The sequence below is a fragment of the Macrotis lagotis genome, chromosome 1 (genome assembly GCF_037893015.1).
Source record: "Macrotis lagotis isolate mMagLag1 chromosome 1, bilby.v1.9.chrom.fasta, whole genome shotgun sequence".
Lineage (NCBI taxonomy): Eukaryota > Metazoa > Chordata > Mammalia > Peramelemorphia > Peramelidae > Macrotis > Macrotis lagotis.
The window spans coordinates 482,806,851-482,828,346 of NC_133658.1; the positions used below are offsets into that span (position 1 = coordinate 482,806,851).

At 32.9% G+C, this 21,496-nt stretch overlaps 1 protein-coding gene across 1 annotated transcript in view; it reads right to left on the reverse strand.

The window, feature by feature from the left end:
* The window catches only part of GABRG3 (gamma-aminobutyric acid type A receptor subunit gamma3), an 885,739-nt gene that overhangs the window by 860,540 nt on the left and 3,703 nt on the right, over window positions 1-21,496 (reverse strand). Inside the window, exon 2 of the mRNA XM_074231952.1 lies at window positions 17,362-17,510. Coding sequence (XP_074088053.1) covers window positions 17,362-17,510 — 149 coding nt within the window. The remainder of the gene's footprint in view (window positions 1-17,361; window positions 17,511-21,496) is intronic.

A 21,496-nucleotide genomic window follows, 5' to 3' on the forward strand; every position in this document is an offset into this window, starting at 1 on the left:
GTAATGTCACTGTTCTCTAGGATGGATTAGCTTTATAAGGAGAAAGCAGACAAATACTTTCATGGTAAAATGGCATTCTGTGCAATTGGAAAATCAATTACTTCCCTAACTCAAAAATTCCCCCATTCCTTATCAAGCTTGAACTTCTATTAAAGGTGAATTTCTCTAGATTTAATGGATTCATATTGTCGATTTCTTTAAATATTTTAAAGGGGTTTTTTTTAGATCTTTTTTAGCAAGGCAAATGGGGTTAAGTGGCTTGCCCAAGGCCACACAGCTAGGTAATTATTGTCTGAGGTTGGATTTGAACTCAGGTACTCTTGACTCCAGGGACAGTGCTCTATCCACTACACCACCTAGCCGCCCCCTAAATATATTTTAAATGAAAAATATTTTGTGATTTTTGGTTGCTATTACTTTTACTGAACAATTAGCATCATCTTTTGATCCTCTGTCAATTCTATAACTGTTTCAGAATGGGATAATTAATAATAGTATCCTTTTTTCCTTGCCTTTGCAAATGACAAAAACATTTTATTAGCCACATTCCAGTGAAGTAGGTATTGCATGTATCAATATAACTACTTTTTTCAGGTAAGGAGAAGATCAGAAAATTTGATCCAATAAAGATAGGCTGACTTCAAAGATTTTATACATTCTTAGACTTTAATAATTTAAAACTTTTGGGACACTGTATTCACTGAGTACCTGTTATACTATATAAGTGTACAAGAATCAAAGGTATGCCTTATATAGCTCCTGACTTTAGGCAATTTTTCTCACTCTTGGATATGTGAACTTAAACAAACAATTTTTCAACTGTTTTCAATATAATTGACATCCTTTGTAATCTGATGTATTGGGATATGTGGAATTAAAAAATATTATTCAACCTTTATTCATTTTAACTGATATCCTCTGATATCTGATGTATTTTATTTATTTATTCACATTATTCTGGGAAATATACCATAGGACTTCACCTTTCTGTCTAGGGGATTCTCTCTCTCTCTCTCTCTCTCTCTCTCTCTCTCTCTCTCTCTCACACACACACACACACACACACACACACACACACACACACACACACACAAATATTACCCAATTAGAGCAAGTACCCATTTAAGGAAATACAATGCTATTTGAACAGAGAGGAAAGCTTAATGTCCTTAAACTGATTTTCCCACACACATATCTTTAAGAAGTGTCAGTCTGGACAAGTCATATACTGTGACTAAATGGATTGTTCTTTTCCTTCTATCTCTCTTCAAAGACCTCAGATGGATGGGAAAAAGGAGGATTCTAAAAACAAACTAATGACCTCAGAATGTTGCTTGTGTCCACCTTTGGATTTAGGTTTTTTTAGTACTTCTGTTGGATTGTGGTTAATAAACAAACCCCCCCTGTTTCTCCAAATTTGTGCTGTCTTTGACTTCTCTCAAATATCAACAAGCTAGCCTGAGACTGAAAGCAACTATGGTATCTGAACCCTTGAAAATCATTTGCAGGCATGATAATACTAAAAATCAGAAGTTGGGCGACTAGGTGTCGCAGTGGATAGAGCACTGGCCTTGGAGTCAGGAGTACCTGAGTTCAAATCTGGCATCAGACTCTTAATAATTACCTAGCCGTGTGGCCTTGGGCAAGCCACTTAACCCCATTGCCTTGAAAAATCTAAAAAAAAAAAAACCCAAAAAACAAAAAAAACCCAAAAAACAATAAAAATCAGAAGCATTGGAAAAAGATCCCTATTCAACCATCCTACACTGGTTAGTGTAAGTAAAGGGATGGCTTTTGGAAGAGGACAGAAATCATATAGGAAAGACAAAGACAAATATATCACACCTAACTAAAGCTTCATTTTAGTTGACTCTTTTTAATGGTATTTTATTTTACCAATTACATGCAAAGATAATTTTCAAAATTTATCTCTTTGAAAGTTTGTGAGTTCCACATTTTAACTACCTCCCTTCCTTATCTTGCCCCTCCCCAATATAGAAAATAATCTGATATAGGTTATACATATACAATTATGCTTAATACAGTTCCATGTGATTCATGTTGTAAAAGAATAATCCAAACTAAGGGAGGAAAAACATGAGAAAGAAAATAACCATAAACCAAATTTTGAAAATTTAAAACAATGTTATGGCCTGCATTCAATATTCCATAATTTTTTTCTCTGAATTTGGATGACATTTTCCACTACAAGTTTTTTGGAACTGTCTTTGCTGAATTGTTGAGAGGAGTTTAGTTCATCTTGATTGATCATGAGACAATGTTGCTGTTAGGGTGTACAATGTTCTCCTGGTTCTGCTCCCTTCACTCAGCATCAGTTACTGCAAGACTTTCCAGGTTTTTCTGAAGTCTACCTACTTATGAATTCTTACAGAAAAATACTACTCTATCACATTTATATAGCACAATTTGTTTAGCCATTTCCCAACTAATGGGCCTCCTTTCAGTTTCCAAATCTTTGCCACTATAAAAAAAGGCTGCTGTAAATATTTTTGAACATGTGGATCTTTACTAATTTTTTTATAATTTCTTTGGGATAGCAGGTCTAGTACTGGTATTACTTGATCAAAGGGTATGTCTTATTATGTAATTTTGCTATCTCTTATTTTTTTCCTTAAGGATATGATTTCCCACTCAACACATTCAATTTTGATCAATGTATAATGTGGAAGCAATGTGAAGACAATCAAACTCTCTTCTGTGGGGAGTGGGGGTGGGGAGGGAAGCAAGATTGTGGGAAAATTATAAAATTTGAAAAAAAATTTTAAAAAAGAGTATGTTCAGTTTTATTATCCTTTGGGCATAGTTCCAATATTAGTCTCCAGAATGGTTGGATCAGTTCTCAACTCCACCCATAGCACATTAGTGTCCCTGTTTTCCCACATCCCTTCCAACATTGATCATTTTCCTTTTAAGTCATGTTAGTCAATCTAATATGTGTGAGGTATCGAACCTCAGGGTTGTTTTGATTTGCGTTTCTCTAATCAATAATGATTAAAGCATTTTATGTGATTGTAGATACCTTTAATTTCTTCAGCTGTTCATATCCTTTGACCATTTGTCAAATATGAAATGACTTATATTCCTAAAAATCTGACACAATTTTCTATATATTTTACAATTGAGTCCTTTATCAGAAACTCTAGCTGTGAAAATTGTTTCCTAGATTGTTGCATTCTTTCTAATCTTGATTGCACTGCTTTTATTTATGCAAAACTTTTCAATTTAATGAAAGTTTGGATTAATCCATAAAATTATTTGACTTCCAAATATAGTCACACTTAGATTTTTAACTTATAGTATTTTTGAAGGAGGTAGTAGTACTACTGCGTACATGTATTATAATAATATTATTTTTCTTCAGTCTTCCTTCTCTCTCTTTCCCCTTATAAAATGAGAGGGAAAATTCAATGGGAGAGGGTACAAATATAATGCCATATTCCATTCTACTTTCATTTCCTTTCTCTGCTTTTGGAAGCAGCTGCCAAAACCCACTGCCTAGGCAAGCAATTTGAGAATTAAACAAAACAGCTAGATCAAGTAGTTTTATTTATAGAGATCGTGTATGTGTGCCAACCCAGGAAAAGTGGAAGCATAGCAGAATGCAGACCACTTCTACCCTTGCTTCTACTTTTGACTATACCCCCCTGTCATCATGCAATAGATCCATTATCCTGTTTATAGTAGGCATCAAAAAGAATAATTGCATTTTCTGATTTTAAAGTCAGAATAAGGTTATATTTCCATTTCTAGAGTAATGAATTTACTTCACCAAGATGTCCAAGCAAATATTCTGAATATGAATTCATCTTTACATAGCCATTCAATGTTGGTGTTATTCATGTTTATTTTAAGCCCTCCTTACCCTGACTTTCATGGATGTAAGCATTTATGCTAAATTTTCGGTGCTTGTCTCCAATCTATATTTATTGCTGATTATTTCCCTTTTCAACTCTTTTGCTGGGGTTGAATTATTTCTATTTAATTTTAAAGAGTGTTTTTTAAATGAGTAATTTGACTGAATTTTAAAACTAATTTTATCTATCTTTTGGACACAGTAAAAATGTTACCAACTCTACTGAACCTTTACTATTTGAATCCCTGTCATTTTATTCCACTATTGGAAGTCATCCCTTTTTCTCTGAATATTGCTAGTTCATTATTTATATCTTTTATGCATTTTTGTTACTGTTCAGTTGTTTCAATTTCATCCAACTCTTTGTGATCCCGTTTGGGTTTTCTTGGCAAAAATATTTGAGTGGTTTGCCATTTCCTGTTCCAAAGCATTTTACATATAAAAATCTGAGGCAAATAAGATTAAGTGACTTGAATATGATCATACAGCTAATAAGTATCTAAGGTAATTTGAATTCAGTTTTCCTGACTGCAGGATCAATATTCTATCCAACTGCCCCTCCTGTATTTATTCCATACTTTATTAACCATTTATTTAAGGATATGACTTTGTCTCTCTTTATTTTCTAGGAGATTAAGGGTCTTATTCATCTTTGCATTTTCCTTCAGGACAAGCAATCCAGGATGCATTCAATAATAATTTGCTGGATAGAAGATGTGTATTTCATGGATTGAAATGATCTGTCTCTATAGGACATGGGGATTAAAGCTAAAAGGAGAATTATGGGTCCTCTGTTCAATTCCTTCCATATTATACATGATAAAATTGATAACAAGAGATATTAAGCAATTTATCAAAAGACCCAAGAGTAAGTTGAAGTTTGGATTTAAATCCAATCTTTCAACATAATATTCACCACCCTTTCTACTTACTATACCACTCTGCCTTTATTTCCAGGGTTTCTTTTAAACCTTTATTCATGTGTTAAGATACCTTAAAAATACTTTACAGTTCTATTACTTGTTCAAAATAACAGAGTAAATATGACATGTATTAGTGGGAAACTTTTTACATAATAAATTTCTTCTGGGTGACCTTTTCTATATAAATATATGTTTATATTTATATTTATATAAAAGGGAAAGAAATCAATACAACCCCATGTTAAGTTCAAATGACAGTGAACAATTGCCTCCATAAGAAGTTAAAAATGACTATGATAACTTGTAAAGATCTAAAGTATTCTTTGGAAATTTAGAGGAAATTTATTTGTCATTTTGAATTATAACACTTTTGAGGTCATAGTAATCCTAGCTTCTATTTAATTCTTTGTTTCCTTGTCTAACTTTTGAACAGAACAAAAGACTGCTTTGGTTGTTAGTTTATATGGTCAAATCATCTCAGTCCACTGAACCATCAAGGCATGTCCTGATTGTGACAAAAATTCTGAGATGGGACACATGAATCAACAGTATCAGATGGACAAATACCAAAAAGTATATGAAAATGTGTTCCGCAAGATTCTATTTTCTTCCGATGAAATAGAAGAAGCCCTCACAAGAATCACAAGAAGAACCAATCCTACAGAAGCCTTTTTTCATTGTTCAGCCATTCAATCATGTACAACTAACTCTCCATGACCCCATGGACCATAGAATTCTCTTGGCAAAGATACTGGAATGGTTTGTCATTTCCTTCTCTGATGAATTAAGGCAAACAGAGGTCATTTGATTTGCCCAGGATCATACAGATAGTAAGAACTTAGGTTTTCTTTACTTGAGGTAAGCACACTGGCTTCCTGGCTGCTTCTAAGAAATTCTAAGGAATTTGAAATTTTAAAAGTTTTAAAATTTTGTAAAAAAATTAACAATAAATCAGGAAACTTAAGCATACCAATCTCAAATTAGATTTCTTTTGTATGTACATTTAAATATTTGTATATAGATTTAAATATTTTACTTTGCACTCTTGCTTAATATAAACATATATAAAGTATGTAAATATGTAAAATATATGTGTATATTTATTATATATGGGCAGATATACACATGTGTGTATAAATTATATATATATATATATATATATATATATATATATATATATATATATATGAAATAAGCAGGAAAAAACTCCAATGAAAGAAACATTTGTGGCCTGAAATGTGCAAACATTCAGAAAAACAAAACAAAATTTGAAAAGAGTAGCTCTACTGGGAAGAAGAATGCAGGCATAGCAATAATAGACGATAATGAGCCAGGGAATGACAATGATTCATGCTAATATAGGCCATTCAAAGTAGATACCTTGTAACAACTCAGTGAGGTAGTAGTACAAATATTACTGCTTTCATTTTTCAAATTTTTCAAAAATCACCCTCAAAAGGTTAAATAAAGTCACATAGTTCAATAAGAGGGAAAATAGATATTAGAGCCCTGTTCTTCTAACTCCAAAGCAAATGCTCTTTCTATTATGACTATATTATAGTTTACACCTATAGGTAATTGGAATTGGACATCTCTGAACTCAGAGAGCCAAGGGAGTAAGGTCCAGAATAAAGCCTTTAATCCTTGCATTAAAATTCTGTGATAAAGGAAATTTAGGTATTATTTAATTTAGGTAACTCTGGAGCCTGAAGATCAAGTACCAAGAAAAAAATCCAAGCTAAGGAGCTAATACATTGACCAGCAAGGCAAAGAGCCTACCTAGGTCCAGGTAATTCACAAGTAGATCTACTTTTCCTTTTCTCTTGATAATTCATGGTTAGAAAAATATCCCTAGGGGATCTGGAAAAGGAAGAATGTTTTTACACAAACACTGATCAGAAATAGTTGCTAGTCAGCTATGATTTCAGAAAAATCATTATCATTTAATATTGAGAAAATATTACTTACCAAACTTACCCATATAATAATGGCAAATATCATCTTATGTGGCTAAGATTTTGCATCATTAATCTTCAAATGAAGATTAATAATATGAATAATGGATTTTTACATTGGAATTCAAGTGTACACTGAGGAAATCTCTTTTATATATATTAGAATAGTCAATAGTTTATAAGAATTTATTAATATGTCATATGTGTCAGACATTAAATATTGGAGATACAGAAAAAAAGAAAAAGAAAAGGTCCCTATCTTCAAAGAGTTTATAATCTGATGGAAGAAGACAAGAAAAAAAAAGAATTAGCAACTTGATAAAAAATAACTCAATAAATTTAGCATACCAGAAGAAAAACACCTGTTCCCTGAGAAACCTAATAAAACAATGGTTCTTATAGATATTCTTAAAGTATAAACATCTCCAAAATATAGTATGCTATATGGTAGAAATCTGATACAGAAGTGGAAATAAATTTAGAAATCAATAAATATTCAAGTCAATCATCTTTTGTGCTTGGGTGTAGGGGAGAAATATTCCACAATCTTGGAAGGAAATAATGCCTCATTTTACTGGGGCATAATTTCAAAAATCATATTCAACTAATAGGTATTATTTCTGCACATCTATTTGTAATTGGGGTTAAACTCTACAAGAGAAGATTTTAAGGCACGTTTTGGATGTCTATGCCTTCAGAACTATAGATCACGTTTAATAAAAATAATAGGAAAAATGCAATGAAAACTTATGTTAGACACCCCATAGGTGAAATTGATTTATAATGGGGTGCTTTTGCATTTTGAAAGAACTAATCTACTTGGAGGTATTCCAAGATGGCCCTTAATTGCACTGAAACTATACTCAACTCTAGAGCAAAAAGTTTTATTGGTTTCTAATATGAACATCTGTGCCAAATACCAAAGGGATTTGCTACCTAAAATGATGAGAAATCTTGAGAGCAAGCTCATCTTTACCAAGGCATATTCAGCCTTAAGATGGGGTCCTTCAAGTACATAATTAGTCTCTCAAAGATATGACAGGTATAATTTCAGCACAAGATTGCTTCTCTGACTTACTTAGGCACTTGAATTAACTTTGAAAGAAAATTAGTTAACTAACTCCACAGTAATAGCTTTTTTTCAAATACAGTAGTTAAGATGTCTGTTTCCTCTCCTCCTACATCTGTTCTGATAGTCTACTGAATATATTTGAATTATTTTAGAGACACACAATTAATTGTCAAGCCACAAAATCACCCGAATGTGTTGTGAACTCTACATTAGAAAAGAATAGTCAAAAATTCAGGAGTAGCTAGGTGGCGCAGTGGATAGAGCACTGACCCTGGAGTCAGGAGGATCTGAGTTTAAAGCCAGCCTCAGACATTTAATAATTGCCTAGTTATGTTACTTTAGACAAATAATTTAACCCCATTGCCTTAAATAAATTTAAAAAATTAAAACAATCATCCAGATCATTTAATAATTAAGGAAAATAGTACCTTGTATTGAACTTGTCATGTTGGTTGCCCATTATCAGATCAGTACTTCTTTGTGCACTTTGTTCAGTTATTTTGGTCTTGTCTGACTTTTAATGACACATCTCCAACTTGGGAGTTTTCTTAGCAAAGATATATCCTGGTTTGTCATTTCCTTCTCCATCATTTTACAGATGAGGAACTGAGACAAACAGGGTTAAGGGGTTTATTCAGAATCACACAGCCAAGTATATGCCTAAGGAACAGATCTGACCATGTCACACTACCCTACCAAAAAGATGTTCAGCAGCTGTTAAATTATTTCAGTACGTCTGATTTTTCATGACCCCGTTGAGTTTCTTGGTAGAGATACTAGACTGATTTGACATTTCTTTTTACAAATCACTTTATAAATGGGTAAACTGAGCAAATAGTTTTAAGTAGCTTGCCCAGGGTCACATAGCTAATGTCTGAGGTCATATTTAAACTCAGAAAAAAGGAATGTTCTTGACTACAGCCCAGCACTTTATCTGCTTCCCCACCTAACTGTCCTTATGTACTCCTATGAACATACAAAATGTAAAGAGATTACCTGACCAGTGTAATATCAGGGTCACTTAAAAAAATCACAAACTGACCCACTCCTTTGGAGAAAGGCAGAGAGAAAAGAGTGATACAATGAGATAGAGCATTAGATCTTGAATCAGGGAACCTGGATTCAAAATTTGCCTTTGACTTATTACCTGTGTGAGCCGAGAAAAGTCATTTATCTTCAGTTTCTTTATCTATTAAATGTGGGAGATGAACTAAGTGACTTGTGAGATCTCTTCTAGTTCTTTATCTATGATCTTATATCTAAGAGCTGGAAGAGGGGAGAATGAGCAAAAGAAAATAAATATCCCTCCTTGAATAGAAAAAGTACTTCATATTGATTATAAATTTAAAGTTAGCAAGGACCTCATATGTAGATATTTATTGTCCTTTATAAATACTTGAATAGAGAATGATTCTTCATTTAAGTACCTGTTATCTAAGAAGACTCAAAGTAGTGTATGGTCTGGAAAGATGCTAAAGAAGCAGGGAGGACTGAAGTTCTAAATATTCACACTAGATGCTCTAGTGCATAGATGTCCCTGAAAAATCAATAAGTAATATTATGATACTAGATATCAGTAACAAGAGCTCCAAAATTGCAGAAAAGGAAAGGTCAGGGAAATGAGTCAAAATGAGCTTATACTTCACTAATTTAGCTCAGTCCAGCTCTATCTATAACCATTATTTTCACTGTATATTTACTTTTGACTTCAGTTTGTGTTTTGGGGGTCCAGACTGGAATTCTTTGAAAACCTTCCACCTTTTTTTCCTGAAAGCAGAAAGATAGGAGTAGCATTTAAGAATGTATATAATAGCAATTCTAATAACCTCCCTGTGTATGTGTTTATAAACTATACTTCTTTTTAACTTAAGATGTAAAATTGCTCATACTAAATGTTAGTTCTAAAAATCATGTTTGAGGGCTATTGATTATGTCCTTTTTCTATTTTTCAATTCAGCAAACATGTATTATGTATTTACAGTGCACAGAGACAGCTGTGTAAATCCTAGAAATTATACAAAGTGTTGATAAGATGTCTCATAGAGCTTCTAACGTTAACTCTACCCTAATGTGAGAAGACATAATGTTAAATATTTATTTTCATTTCATATTACATGGATTTTTTCATCACCTGGGGAATTGACTCCTGTGGAAAAGGCCTAGTTATCCCCAATAATATTAGATTTCCTTCCAGGCACAGGAAAGTCACCCTTGCATGTGCCTTGCATGTGCCAGGCAAGTTAAATCAATATAACAACCTGACCTTAGTTTCGGATTGGGATAGCCTAAATCCCTTTACCTAAAATCCTTGAGAATACCAGTGGTCTGATGAATATTAGTCCTGCTTCTACTGTGGCCCTGAGGCCATCAATAAAGGGAAAAATCACTATGGATGTGTCCAATTTTCTCACTGTTATAGACACTAATTGCTGAAGTACTGTTCGTAGGCACTGGTGGACAGGAAAGCCCCAAACCCTGAGTACTGCAGCACTCCCCAGGCTTTGATTTCTCCTTCAAGCAACATCTTTAAAACCATCACTATGGGTAACAACTCCCATGGAGATCCTTCCTGGTTATTGCTCCTTTAGGCAATGCAGCCACAGTTTCTGAAAATTTAGAAAAGAAAATTTGTGCCACCAAAGTCCTTGGACCTATCCTAAGATTCAATAACCACAAAAGCCCTTCATTGGATTTGATATTTCTTCACTATCAGTGAAAAATACTTTAGAGTCGGTGATTTTTGAACAGGTACATTTCAGATAAACCTGGAAAAACTTATGTGAACTAATGCTGAGTGAAATAAGCTGAAATAGGAACACTGTATACATTAACAACATTATATGAGGATCAACTGTGATGGACTTAGCTCAATGAGCAAAGACAATTCCTTTTTTTATAATTTTATTTTAACGCAATGGGGTTAATTGACTTGTGCAAGGCCACACAGCTAGGCAATTATTAAGTGTCTGAGGCTGACATTGAACTCAGGTCCTCCTGACTCCAGGGTCAGTGCCCTATCCACTGTGCCACCTAGCTGTACCAAGCAAAGACAATTCTAAAATATTTGCTTCCTTTTTTAGAATTTGTTTTGTGTTTTTTTTCTCCCATGGCTTTCTCCCCCTTTAAGTTCTGATTCTTCTTTCAATAACGTGAATAATACGGAAATACGTTAAACACAACTTTACATGTATGACCTATATCAGATTACTTCCTCTCATGGGGGGAAGGGGAGAAGGAAGGGAGACAGAAAAATGTGTAATTCAAAATCTTCTAAAAAATGAATTTTGAAAATTGTCTTTACATGTAATGGGAAAAAAAATAATTTTTTTTCAAAAGATCATGATTTTCCATTGGTTTTTGTCACTTTACCCTAAGGATAAACAGATCTTTCCAAATAATTTGTGACTGAAAACTCTATGTATATTGTCTTCACATTAGAATTTGAGCTCATTGAGATCAGGGGCTGGCTTGACTTTCTATTTCTGCCCTTAGAAGTCAGCATGGTGCTTTATACATCTACTTCATGAATGTCCTTTAATTCCTTCATTTCTTCTTTTCTGCACCTACACAATCAACCACAACAGTACAGTCAACAACACCATGGTAAGAAGTACCCAGTCATGGTGAAGAATATTCATTGCTAATCACAGAAAATCCAGTATTGAGTTGTTCCTCCTTTCTTCCTTTGTTTGTACAGGGCCTTTGGAAGGGTGTCTAATCATTCTTAACCTCCTAAGAAAATTCACAGAATTGTCCTTCTATGGAGAGTGCAAGAATTGCATGAATACAATTTGTAAGCTATACCTGAGAATCAGATAACTTTTGTAAATTAATTTCATATAATCAATGTTTTTAAATGGGGAAAATGTTGTTTATCAGATAAATATAAATCCCATATTTTAATAACCAAGATCTTAAACAATCTGGTATCAATCTACCTTTTCTAGATTCATTTCACTCTTCTTACCTTTGTCTAATTTTCTAGGCAAAAATGGACTACTAACTGCTTCCTAATCTTATCTTGCCCCCTTTCCAATTCCCATTTTGCAATCCAACTGTTATCCAGTCATTAATTTATCAATTGGCAAGACATTGTGTTAAGTACTGGGATGCAAAGAAAAATGAATAGCAGGCCATACCTTCAAGGCACTCACATTTTGCTAAGGAAAACATGTATAGACATCATTATATAGAGAATACATGTAAATTAAATACAAAGAAAAAATATCCCCTCCACATTTCCATTCATTGAAATAATCAGTTCACAGGTTCATAGATAAAGATCTTGATAGTACTTTCAGTGGTCATTTAGCCCAACTCCTTAATTTTACAGATTAGGGAACTAAGGCCCAGAGAATCTTTTGAGGTTCAAATCTATACATTTGACAGAATCATTAATCCTTTTAAAGTGTTGTTTTCTCACTCATAAAAGATAAGAGGACCATGGTTGGAAGGTCTCTTAGAGATCATTTAATACAAATTCTTCAGATTGCAGGAAAGGAAACTGAGATAAGAGAGAAATTAAGTAATTTACCAGTAAGTGGCAGAGGCCAGATATGCATTTATTATCAAAATATTTTGTTGAGATTCCTCTATTTTCTTTACTGCATTCTGCCTCATATCCTTGTATCAGTATATATATATATATATATATATATATATATATATATATATATATATGATTTTTTTCCTATTCAGATTTAAATTCCTTGAATATAGGGCTAGAACAATGGAAGGAAGAAAAATTTTGAGATAGAAAATGAGTTCAAATTGCAGTTCTATAAATTGTCAGTATGTGAACTTGGCAAAGTCACAGCCTCTCTAGAGTCACAAGATAAAGTGGTTGGATTAGATGACTTCATGTACTAAAATTTTGATTATAAAACTATGTTCTTCTTCTTTGTGCTCCAAATATCTTAAACATATTAAATGCTTTGCTAAGTGAATTAAATCAAAATAGGATGAATTCATTAATCTGGGAATATATGTCATAGTATATAAAGAATAAGGGGAACCTGTTATTCAGAGATCTCTCTAGACCTCTGTAAGGAAAGGGGATAGAAATCACATTTTTAATTACTGTATATGTTTCTAAAACACTCATATAGAATAAGAATAATATAATTATATATTTAATTTGCTGAATGAAATAAATCTAGGAGTTGTTTTCATGCTTCATTATCATCATCATCATCATCATCATCATAACTTCAGAGTGTTTACTACACACTAGGTACTGTGGTAAGCACTTTACAATTTAGTAAGTCATATGATACTCACAACAATCTGGAAAGATAAGTTCTTTTATTGTCTTCATCATATAGATGAAGAAACTAAGGCAAGTGAGATTAACTTTCTTGCCCAGGGTCAGCTAGTAAATATCTGGGTATCATATTGAACTTTTTTCTTTCTAATTTTAGGCCCAATGCCTCAACACAGTATTTCATCTTCAAATATTTATGACAACCTTTGATTTTAGTTCATTCATGATTTTCTTAACAGTAGATTGCTCAGTTAAAGGAATAGGCACATACTTTAACTGGTCATTATTTTTTTCTATGAATACATTGTATTAAGCAAAACACATTATGGGGATTGGGAAGTAGTTGCTTAGAATCAAAGGAATGAGGTCAAAATGGAAAATTAACTGGAAAACTTTGCCAAAGGGTTTTATAGTTTTAGAATAAGAATTTTTTTCTAGTAATTTGAAAATGTTTTTGAGAAATACAAAGTCTTGGGAGCAAATTCTATGGAGGGTGTGTGTGTGTGTGTATATATTTCTAGGAATTTTATTCATATCTCTTAGAACCCTTAAAGAATAAAGCTCCTAATTTTGCTTAGCTTTCAAATTCTTTATTAGAAGCTTTACCTTTCTATAGTCTCACTTAGCACACATGACAAGATTTATTTCCAAGATAGATGATAGCCTACATAACCCTGAACTGATAAAGGACATATCTGAAGTATTATTTAAAATGATGGATAGTTACAAACTTTACACTAAAAAAAAGATATGTTCATAATGGAGAAGTTGTTTGAGAATAGATTATAAGTGGGAAAAATCCAGTACTTCACAAATAAATATGGTCATCAAAATTCATGGTATGAAAACTCATTATTAGTGGATTTCATATGAATATCTTCCCTCCAACAACCCTAAATGAGTTTTTCATTTCATTCTACTTAGTGTTGACAATAGTTGGTAATATAATATTTTATATTTCTCTGCTGAATCCCAATGGTTTTAGCAAGGTCATGTATTTGTGACGATGAAAATTTATATTACACACATTTGCAGTCATGATGGTCATGATGATGGTTATGTTTAGTCATTTCTCAGTCATATCTAAATCTTTGTGACCTCTTTGGGGGTTTTCTTGGCAAAGATACTGAAATGGTTTGCCATTTCTTTGTTTGAGGCTAGAATTAAACAAAGCAAGAAAAATCTTTATAACTCCAAGCCCAGCACTCTGTCCAATCCATCACCCAATCCCTCTAATAATCATTAAGACAATATGTTTAATCAGGAAGAATGCTAGAATTGGAGTCCAAGGGACTATACCAGCTCTGCCACTTAATAATTATGTGACCTTGGGAAAGTCAAAACTCCTTTTGACTGTTGCCTCATCTGTAAAATGAGAAAGGATGTTCTAGAGATGTCTTAGGTTCCTTCCAGCTCTAAATCTGTATTCTTAGGTTCTTAGGAACTGTCACTAAAAAGCAAACCAACTTTCTTTGAATAAGTCATGCTGCCAGCATAATCTAAAATGATGTAGATGAATATCACCAATGACAAACTGGATTAGGTTTGAAAAGTTGTTAAGAAAGGAAGCATATGGCAGGAAAAACTTTGATAAAACATCAGCCAGGGTGGCTAGGTGGTGCAGTGAGTGGATAGAGCACTGGCCCTGGAGTCAGGAGTACCTGATTTCAAATTCAGCCTCAGACACTTAATAGTTACCTAGCTATGTGCCCTTGGGCAACCCACTTACCCTAATTGTCCTGCAGAAATCTAAAAAAAAAATTAGCCCCCCCAACTCCCCACCACACAACAAATATAATAAGACAAAGTATTGTCTTCTTCTAGTAAAGCAATTCACTGTGCTATTGACTAATTGACTAATGAATGGATATACATTATAAACACTTACTGGAAGAGTCAGATAATGACTCTCAATATAAATTAAGTGGACACATGAGTCATTGGCATCAAGTCATAACGGATTTTAATCCAATCACTCTTCCAACCAAGAATGGGATGATATATAATTTGAGTCCATAAAATGAGTCTAATAGTCATTGAAGACCAAGTCTAATTATACAACTTTCCTGTATACTTTCTTTGTTTATTCTTTATATTTGGGAGAAATATGAGTTTAACTGTTTATTTTTGCATATAGAAAGGCTAGAATAGATTGTCCTGGAATCTACCTGTAATTTACTTTAGTTCACTAACATGATGTATAACAGCAAAGAAAATTGGAATATTAGGACTAATGATCCAGATAAATCACATCAGAGTAATTGTTTACCTGAAATAGCAACAGAATTTAGGCAAATTGGCATTGTATTATTCAGGAAATCTTATCTGTTTGTAACATTAAATAAAACATGGAACAAGGTTAGAAGGAATCATAAAAAGTGACCTACATCATATTCTCTTGCCTCTAGAAAGGATTACTAAACCCAACCAAATTAATAATATTCATTATTTAAAATATATTCTACAGAGGATTTTTGAGCTTCCCCATTGTTATACCCCTGAAAGAAATTCCTTTTTAAATTTCACCTAAATTTCATCTCCATCTTTTTTAGATGTCCTAATCTACTTCCTTATACTGAAATGAAGAAAAGTTGCTCAACTTGATCTAATCAATATCCTTTTATGTAACTCTACTAGGAAAATGGTTTCCACATTGTTTCATCAATACTGTTGTTGTTGTTGCTATTCAGTCATTTCAGTACTGTCTGACTCTTTGAGGGTTTTGTTGGCAAGGATCCTGAGACAATTTTCTATTTCCTTCTCTAGTTCTTGGTCACATAACTAGTATTTGAGGACAAATTTGCATTTAGTGCTTCTTGAATTCCAGGCCTGGTGCTTTATTCAGTGTATCACCTAGCTGTCCTTTCATCAGTACTAAAAATGGCCAAATTCTGTTATTCTTGCTCACAAGGATGTCTTGACTCTCTCATGAATTGGATATAATTGAGGCACAATTTCACAAAGTCATCAGTCTCACTCTTTCTTCCAGAGTCATTGAAGTCCAGTGACAAGATAGAAGTCAAGATAACTGGCAATAGTTCAGCATGAAGTATTTGACCTCCACACCTTTAATGTCTGATCAAGATCTAAGCACTCCATCAAATTTTGTACAGAATCAAGGTTGTTGTGATAAAGAAAAGAGTTCTTTCTTGAAAATTATCATCATCAATCATCACCATCACAATATAATATCACAATGTCTAGCATTTTTAGATTTGAGAAGAATTTTATTTACTTTAATGCTTGCTAGAATCCTGTGACGTAAGTACTCACAGTATGAAGTAAAAGTTCAAAAATGTCATGGACTGGAAGATAACTTAGGAACTGTCCAATCAAACCATCCCATTTTGCAGATAAGGAAACAAGGTTAGAGAGACCCAAAGAAGTCCAGTTATCTGAACAGAATTATGTAAGTACTTACTGCAAGGAACCAAACATAATAAGGCAAGGGCAGGCATGACATTGTTTGGGTACTGACTTCCTTTGAAATAGATCACTGCTATTCTCATGTTTTTCACTATTAGTGAAGAAAGTGAAAGCCACCAATTATATCAACTATTCATGCCACCATATCTTGAAAAGTTATATCATAAGATTTACATGATTCAAAATTGAAGTAAGCAGAGCCAAGAAAATGGAAAACAGTGACTATAGCAACGTAAATGAAAACCACAACAATATAAAATCAATTCAATATCGCCAAATTATAAAATATAAACTTTGTTTCTAAAAAGAGAAAATTGCAGCCACATTCCCCTATTCCTTTCAGAAGTGTAATGTCCAAAGGCATAGAATATTACAAGTAATATACTTTTTTTAGTGATTAATCAGTCCGTCCTGTTATTTTTTCCTTATTCCATTCTTAAAAATGTTCTTACTATGAGGGATCCCATATGGGTTTCTTTTCAGAGAAGAGGAGGGATCATGGAAGAAATTACAAAATTGAAATATTATTAAAATTATTCATATAAAATTATAGCCATGATTTTACATGTATAATGATAGCATTGCTTGCTGACTTGAGGAGGGGGGAGAGAAAAGAGGGAGTTCGAAAACCTTGTAATTCCAAATCATAAAAATGAATGTTGAAAATTATCTTTATATAAATAATTGACAAAATAAAATCATATTATATGGAAAAATATTGGACCATTTAGTTAAATCGATTCACTCCCTATAGAAATCACATTTGGGAATATCTCTTGGATTTTTTTCCTAAAACACACTACATATGATGCCCTTTTATCTTTGAATAGAACATAGCAACAACTCACATCCAATATCCGGCCTTAGCTTTTTATCATATTCTCTTAGCAACTTGTTGAGTATAAGAGTCACGTCAGTGTCTTGGGTTTTTGGAGCCAGGACCCACTTCTGGTTATAAGATAGGTCTTCATATTCATCATCTTCAATCTTTCTGGATCTGTAATAGAAATTTAAGTGAGATATTTAAATAGAATTTAAATAATTACTTCATTCCTTTTTGATAGGTCTTATATTTTCTAGCCTGTGAACAATTGGGGAGAACTAGAAGGATTGAGAGAAGAGAAACAAGGGTACCACTAATTCTAACAATTGCTGCTTTTCAGTCAAAGAGGAAGGGAATACCTCACAGGAGAGATGGAAAGAATAGGACTGCTCATAATAATTGTGTCTCTTTTTAGTGAACTATTTACTTTTAATAGTAATTCACCTATAATTTACTTGTTTGTATGATATAATGAGCACCTGAACAGAACACAATCATTGGAGAAAATATATCTAAAAATGTTTACTAAAAGTTAGCCCATAAAAGGCTTTAGCATTCTGATCACCAGTATTTTTCTGTACCATGCTTTGAAAGTCAGTGTTTGGGAATTCAATCTTATTGAAGTGAACTCTGGAGGAATAACCATTTTTTGGAGTATTTTGTAGGATTTATCAGCTAAAATTTTGATTGTTCCCCCCCCAAAGACAACATTTATTACTGAGCTAAGAATAGTCTGCTCAGGCTTTACCACTTGAAAATAATTGGGTAAACAGTTTCACTCCATTACTTCTCCCTGCAACTGAAATCAAAGAATTTATGCAGATTTACTTGTGTTTAGGAAAGGCATTTTCCCCTTTCAGTGTTCCTCTTAATAGTGAACTTGTAATAGAGTTCTTAGGTAGGTGTAAATCTTCCTGCTGCATTGCTTGTCCTTTCTAACACAAAAACTGATTTATTTCTTGCACAGCAGGTTAATAAGGATATTAAAATTTAAACATTTTTAATACATTTTGGTCATTAATAAATGAGCATATCCTCAAAAGAACACTCCACTATACTTTCAGAATACATTGTTCTAGATAGGCTAATATTGTGAATCAATTGAATAATATTCCAATCATGCTAATTCAATGTAACCTTGTACATAAATTGAATATTATGTGGCAGATTCTGGGTTAGGCACTGTGTATACAAAAAACAAAAATAAAGGGGCGGCTAGGTGGCACAGTGGATAGAGCACTAGCCTTGGAGTCAGGAATACCTGAGTTCAAATCCAGTCTCAGACATTTAATAATTACCTAGCCATGTGGCCTTGAGCAAGCCACTTAACCCCATTGCCTTGAAAAGCTTAAAAAAAAAAAAAGATAAGACAGTCTCTGTCCTAATAGAGCTGAAGAGTAAAAGTGAACATGAGAGTCAACACATACCCAGAGCAGTAAATAGATAAATATGTGAAGAAGATAAAGATCACTGATAACTGGGGGAAGGAGCCAGAAAAAAACTTCCAACAGGTTGAAGGAACTCAAGCACATAAGAAAAACGATTTGGGTAAACACCTTGTTTTCTGAGTGCTGTTCTATTAAAAATTTAATAACATAGGGCTTTAAAAGGAGAAGATTTTGCTGTCATCTTAAAGTGGGTGTTTTCAAATGGAAATCCATTTTGCATGTACAAATAGATGGAAAAAATAAATATTGTTTACTTGAAGTTGATTTTTCTTTTCCTTCCCAGCATTTGTGTTTGTATGTGTGTGTCTATTATTCTTACACAGCAAGACATTATCAATAATAATAGGGACTCAGGATTTGTCTTGAGTTATAGTTGTCCGGTGTAGCTTTGTTTAGACATTGTTTAAAAAAGTTTATCATAGTTCCCTCAACTCAAGATATATATATATATATATACACATATATATAATATATATATATTATATATATGTATATATATATATATATATATATATATACACATATATATAATATATATATATTATATATATGTATATATAATATATATATTATATAAATTCATATAGCTGTTCTTGTGTAATGCATGTTGATAAATAAAATTAAAATTGACTGAACTATCCATGTCTATAGAGCAATACTATGGTGTAGAAATTTCCAACAAGTGATTAATAAAAATGTGTTGGCATAAATGTGGGTACACACACATATATAATATATGTGTACATATGCATATAAGCATGGAGCTAAAACTCCACTTGCTTTTGATTTTGCTTTAAAAATACAATAAATGTATCCTAAAACTGAAATTTTATTTTTAAAGCAAAATTCTTTTCCTAATTTAAGTTTACTTAAATGAATAATGAAAACATTTAATTCATTGACCTCATGTTTATTGAACATAGGTGATGATATTTCAAATACCTAATGACTGGTTTGAGACATTTGGCTGAGGACTGAAAATAATAGTCATTACATAAAGCACAAAATGTACAGTATTGAAATAAAGCACATAATTTAAATTTAATCTTTTCAATAAATGATTTGTGTAACCTTACTACATATTTTAAGCACTAATACCAAATGGATAAGTATGCTCCATCTTTAAAATGAAAATTGCTCATGTTATTTAGGAGTATTCATAGTTAATGTCTCATAGAAAACAACAATATATGTGATGTAGTAGTTGGGATTCATATAGTGATTTGGGGCGGCATTAATCAAGTAACATCTTGTTACTTGAGCTTAGAAGAGCTTAGAAGATTCCAAACAAATAATAAGTTCATACAGCCATCTAGTCCAATCCCTTACGTTATGGATGAAAAAACTAATGTCAACTGAAGCAAAGGATTTAGCCAGTATCACTTAGTAAAAATCAAAATCTGAGGTGAGGTTTAAATCCAGGTTCTCTTGCTTCAGAGCCAAGTTTCTTTCCATTGCATCATAGGACAAGAACATTTTTCTGGTGATTGGATGGAAGAATGGGAGTTCTATTTGTCTTCCCTTCCCTTCCCTCTGCTCCTCTTCTCTCCTCTCTTCTCTCTCATTTGTACAATTGAATGAAAATATGTCTGTGTATTGTCCACATTAGTCAAAGTAAACTTATTTTCACTATATCTTTAGTCTGTTTTCTTTGGATTAATGGAGTATATCATATAATTTATTATGACTTTTTTGAAGTTACATGGATACTGTTTTAGATTCTTAAAGGTTCTACCATAATAATTATTATGGTAAGCCTAATTCTCCCTCTGGTGGTGAGGAGAAAGAGTGAGTTAGCATATAACTTTTGGGAGGGCATTCTATAAGTTTTTATCTGTATTTTTGTGTGTTTGTGTATTTGTTTGTGTGTGTTTGTGTGTGTGTGTGTGTGTGTGTGTGACTTAGGAAAGTATAAAGAGAGACAGGATGAAGGTAGTATAGAAAAGAAGAAGGAATAATGTCTTTCTTCCAAACCTACAATTTCATATATAATTATTATATGACATTACTGAATTGTAATTGAATCTGTGAAGCTCAACATGATAGCAGTCTATATACTTGATTTCTCTGCTACAAAATCAGCCAGGACTGTTTCCCTATCTATCCCAGTTACCCATGGCAGTTACATTGGCTGTTTTTGAGGGTAAGGTTTGATGGAAAGCTAAAGGAGCCATTCTTCCCTTGAGGGGAGGTTGAGGTTGGTGGAAGGGAAGGAACTGGAGGATGAAATATAGGTAATGAAGATGTGCTCCCTAGAAGGCATATCTGTGATAGAGTTATCAGGTTTTCTGAGTTGGGTTTTTCCAGGAACAGAGGAGAGATTTGTTCTTGTTATGTACTCCTAGGATTTACTCTTACAGTCTTGCTCTAGTGAACTTTTGCTAGAAATTACCAAAGATGCCCATTGGTAGCCATAGGAGGGTAGTAAAAACAAGGAAATTAAGTAATCTATTAATTACAATCAAATAGGTTTTGTACATTCTTAAATTGTGTTTTATTATTTGTATTATTGGCTACTAGGCATCACCTGTAGAATTTGTGGTCTTTAAAAATAAGCAAATGATTAAAAATCAATGCTATTACCATCAGTTGACTGTTTAATTTAGAATCAGCTGGAAGATCACAGACAAGTAGAATTATATCTGAAAACCAAAACAGCAATAACCACAAAAATCAACAACCTTCAAAGTCATATTAAATCTTGATTTTTCT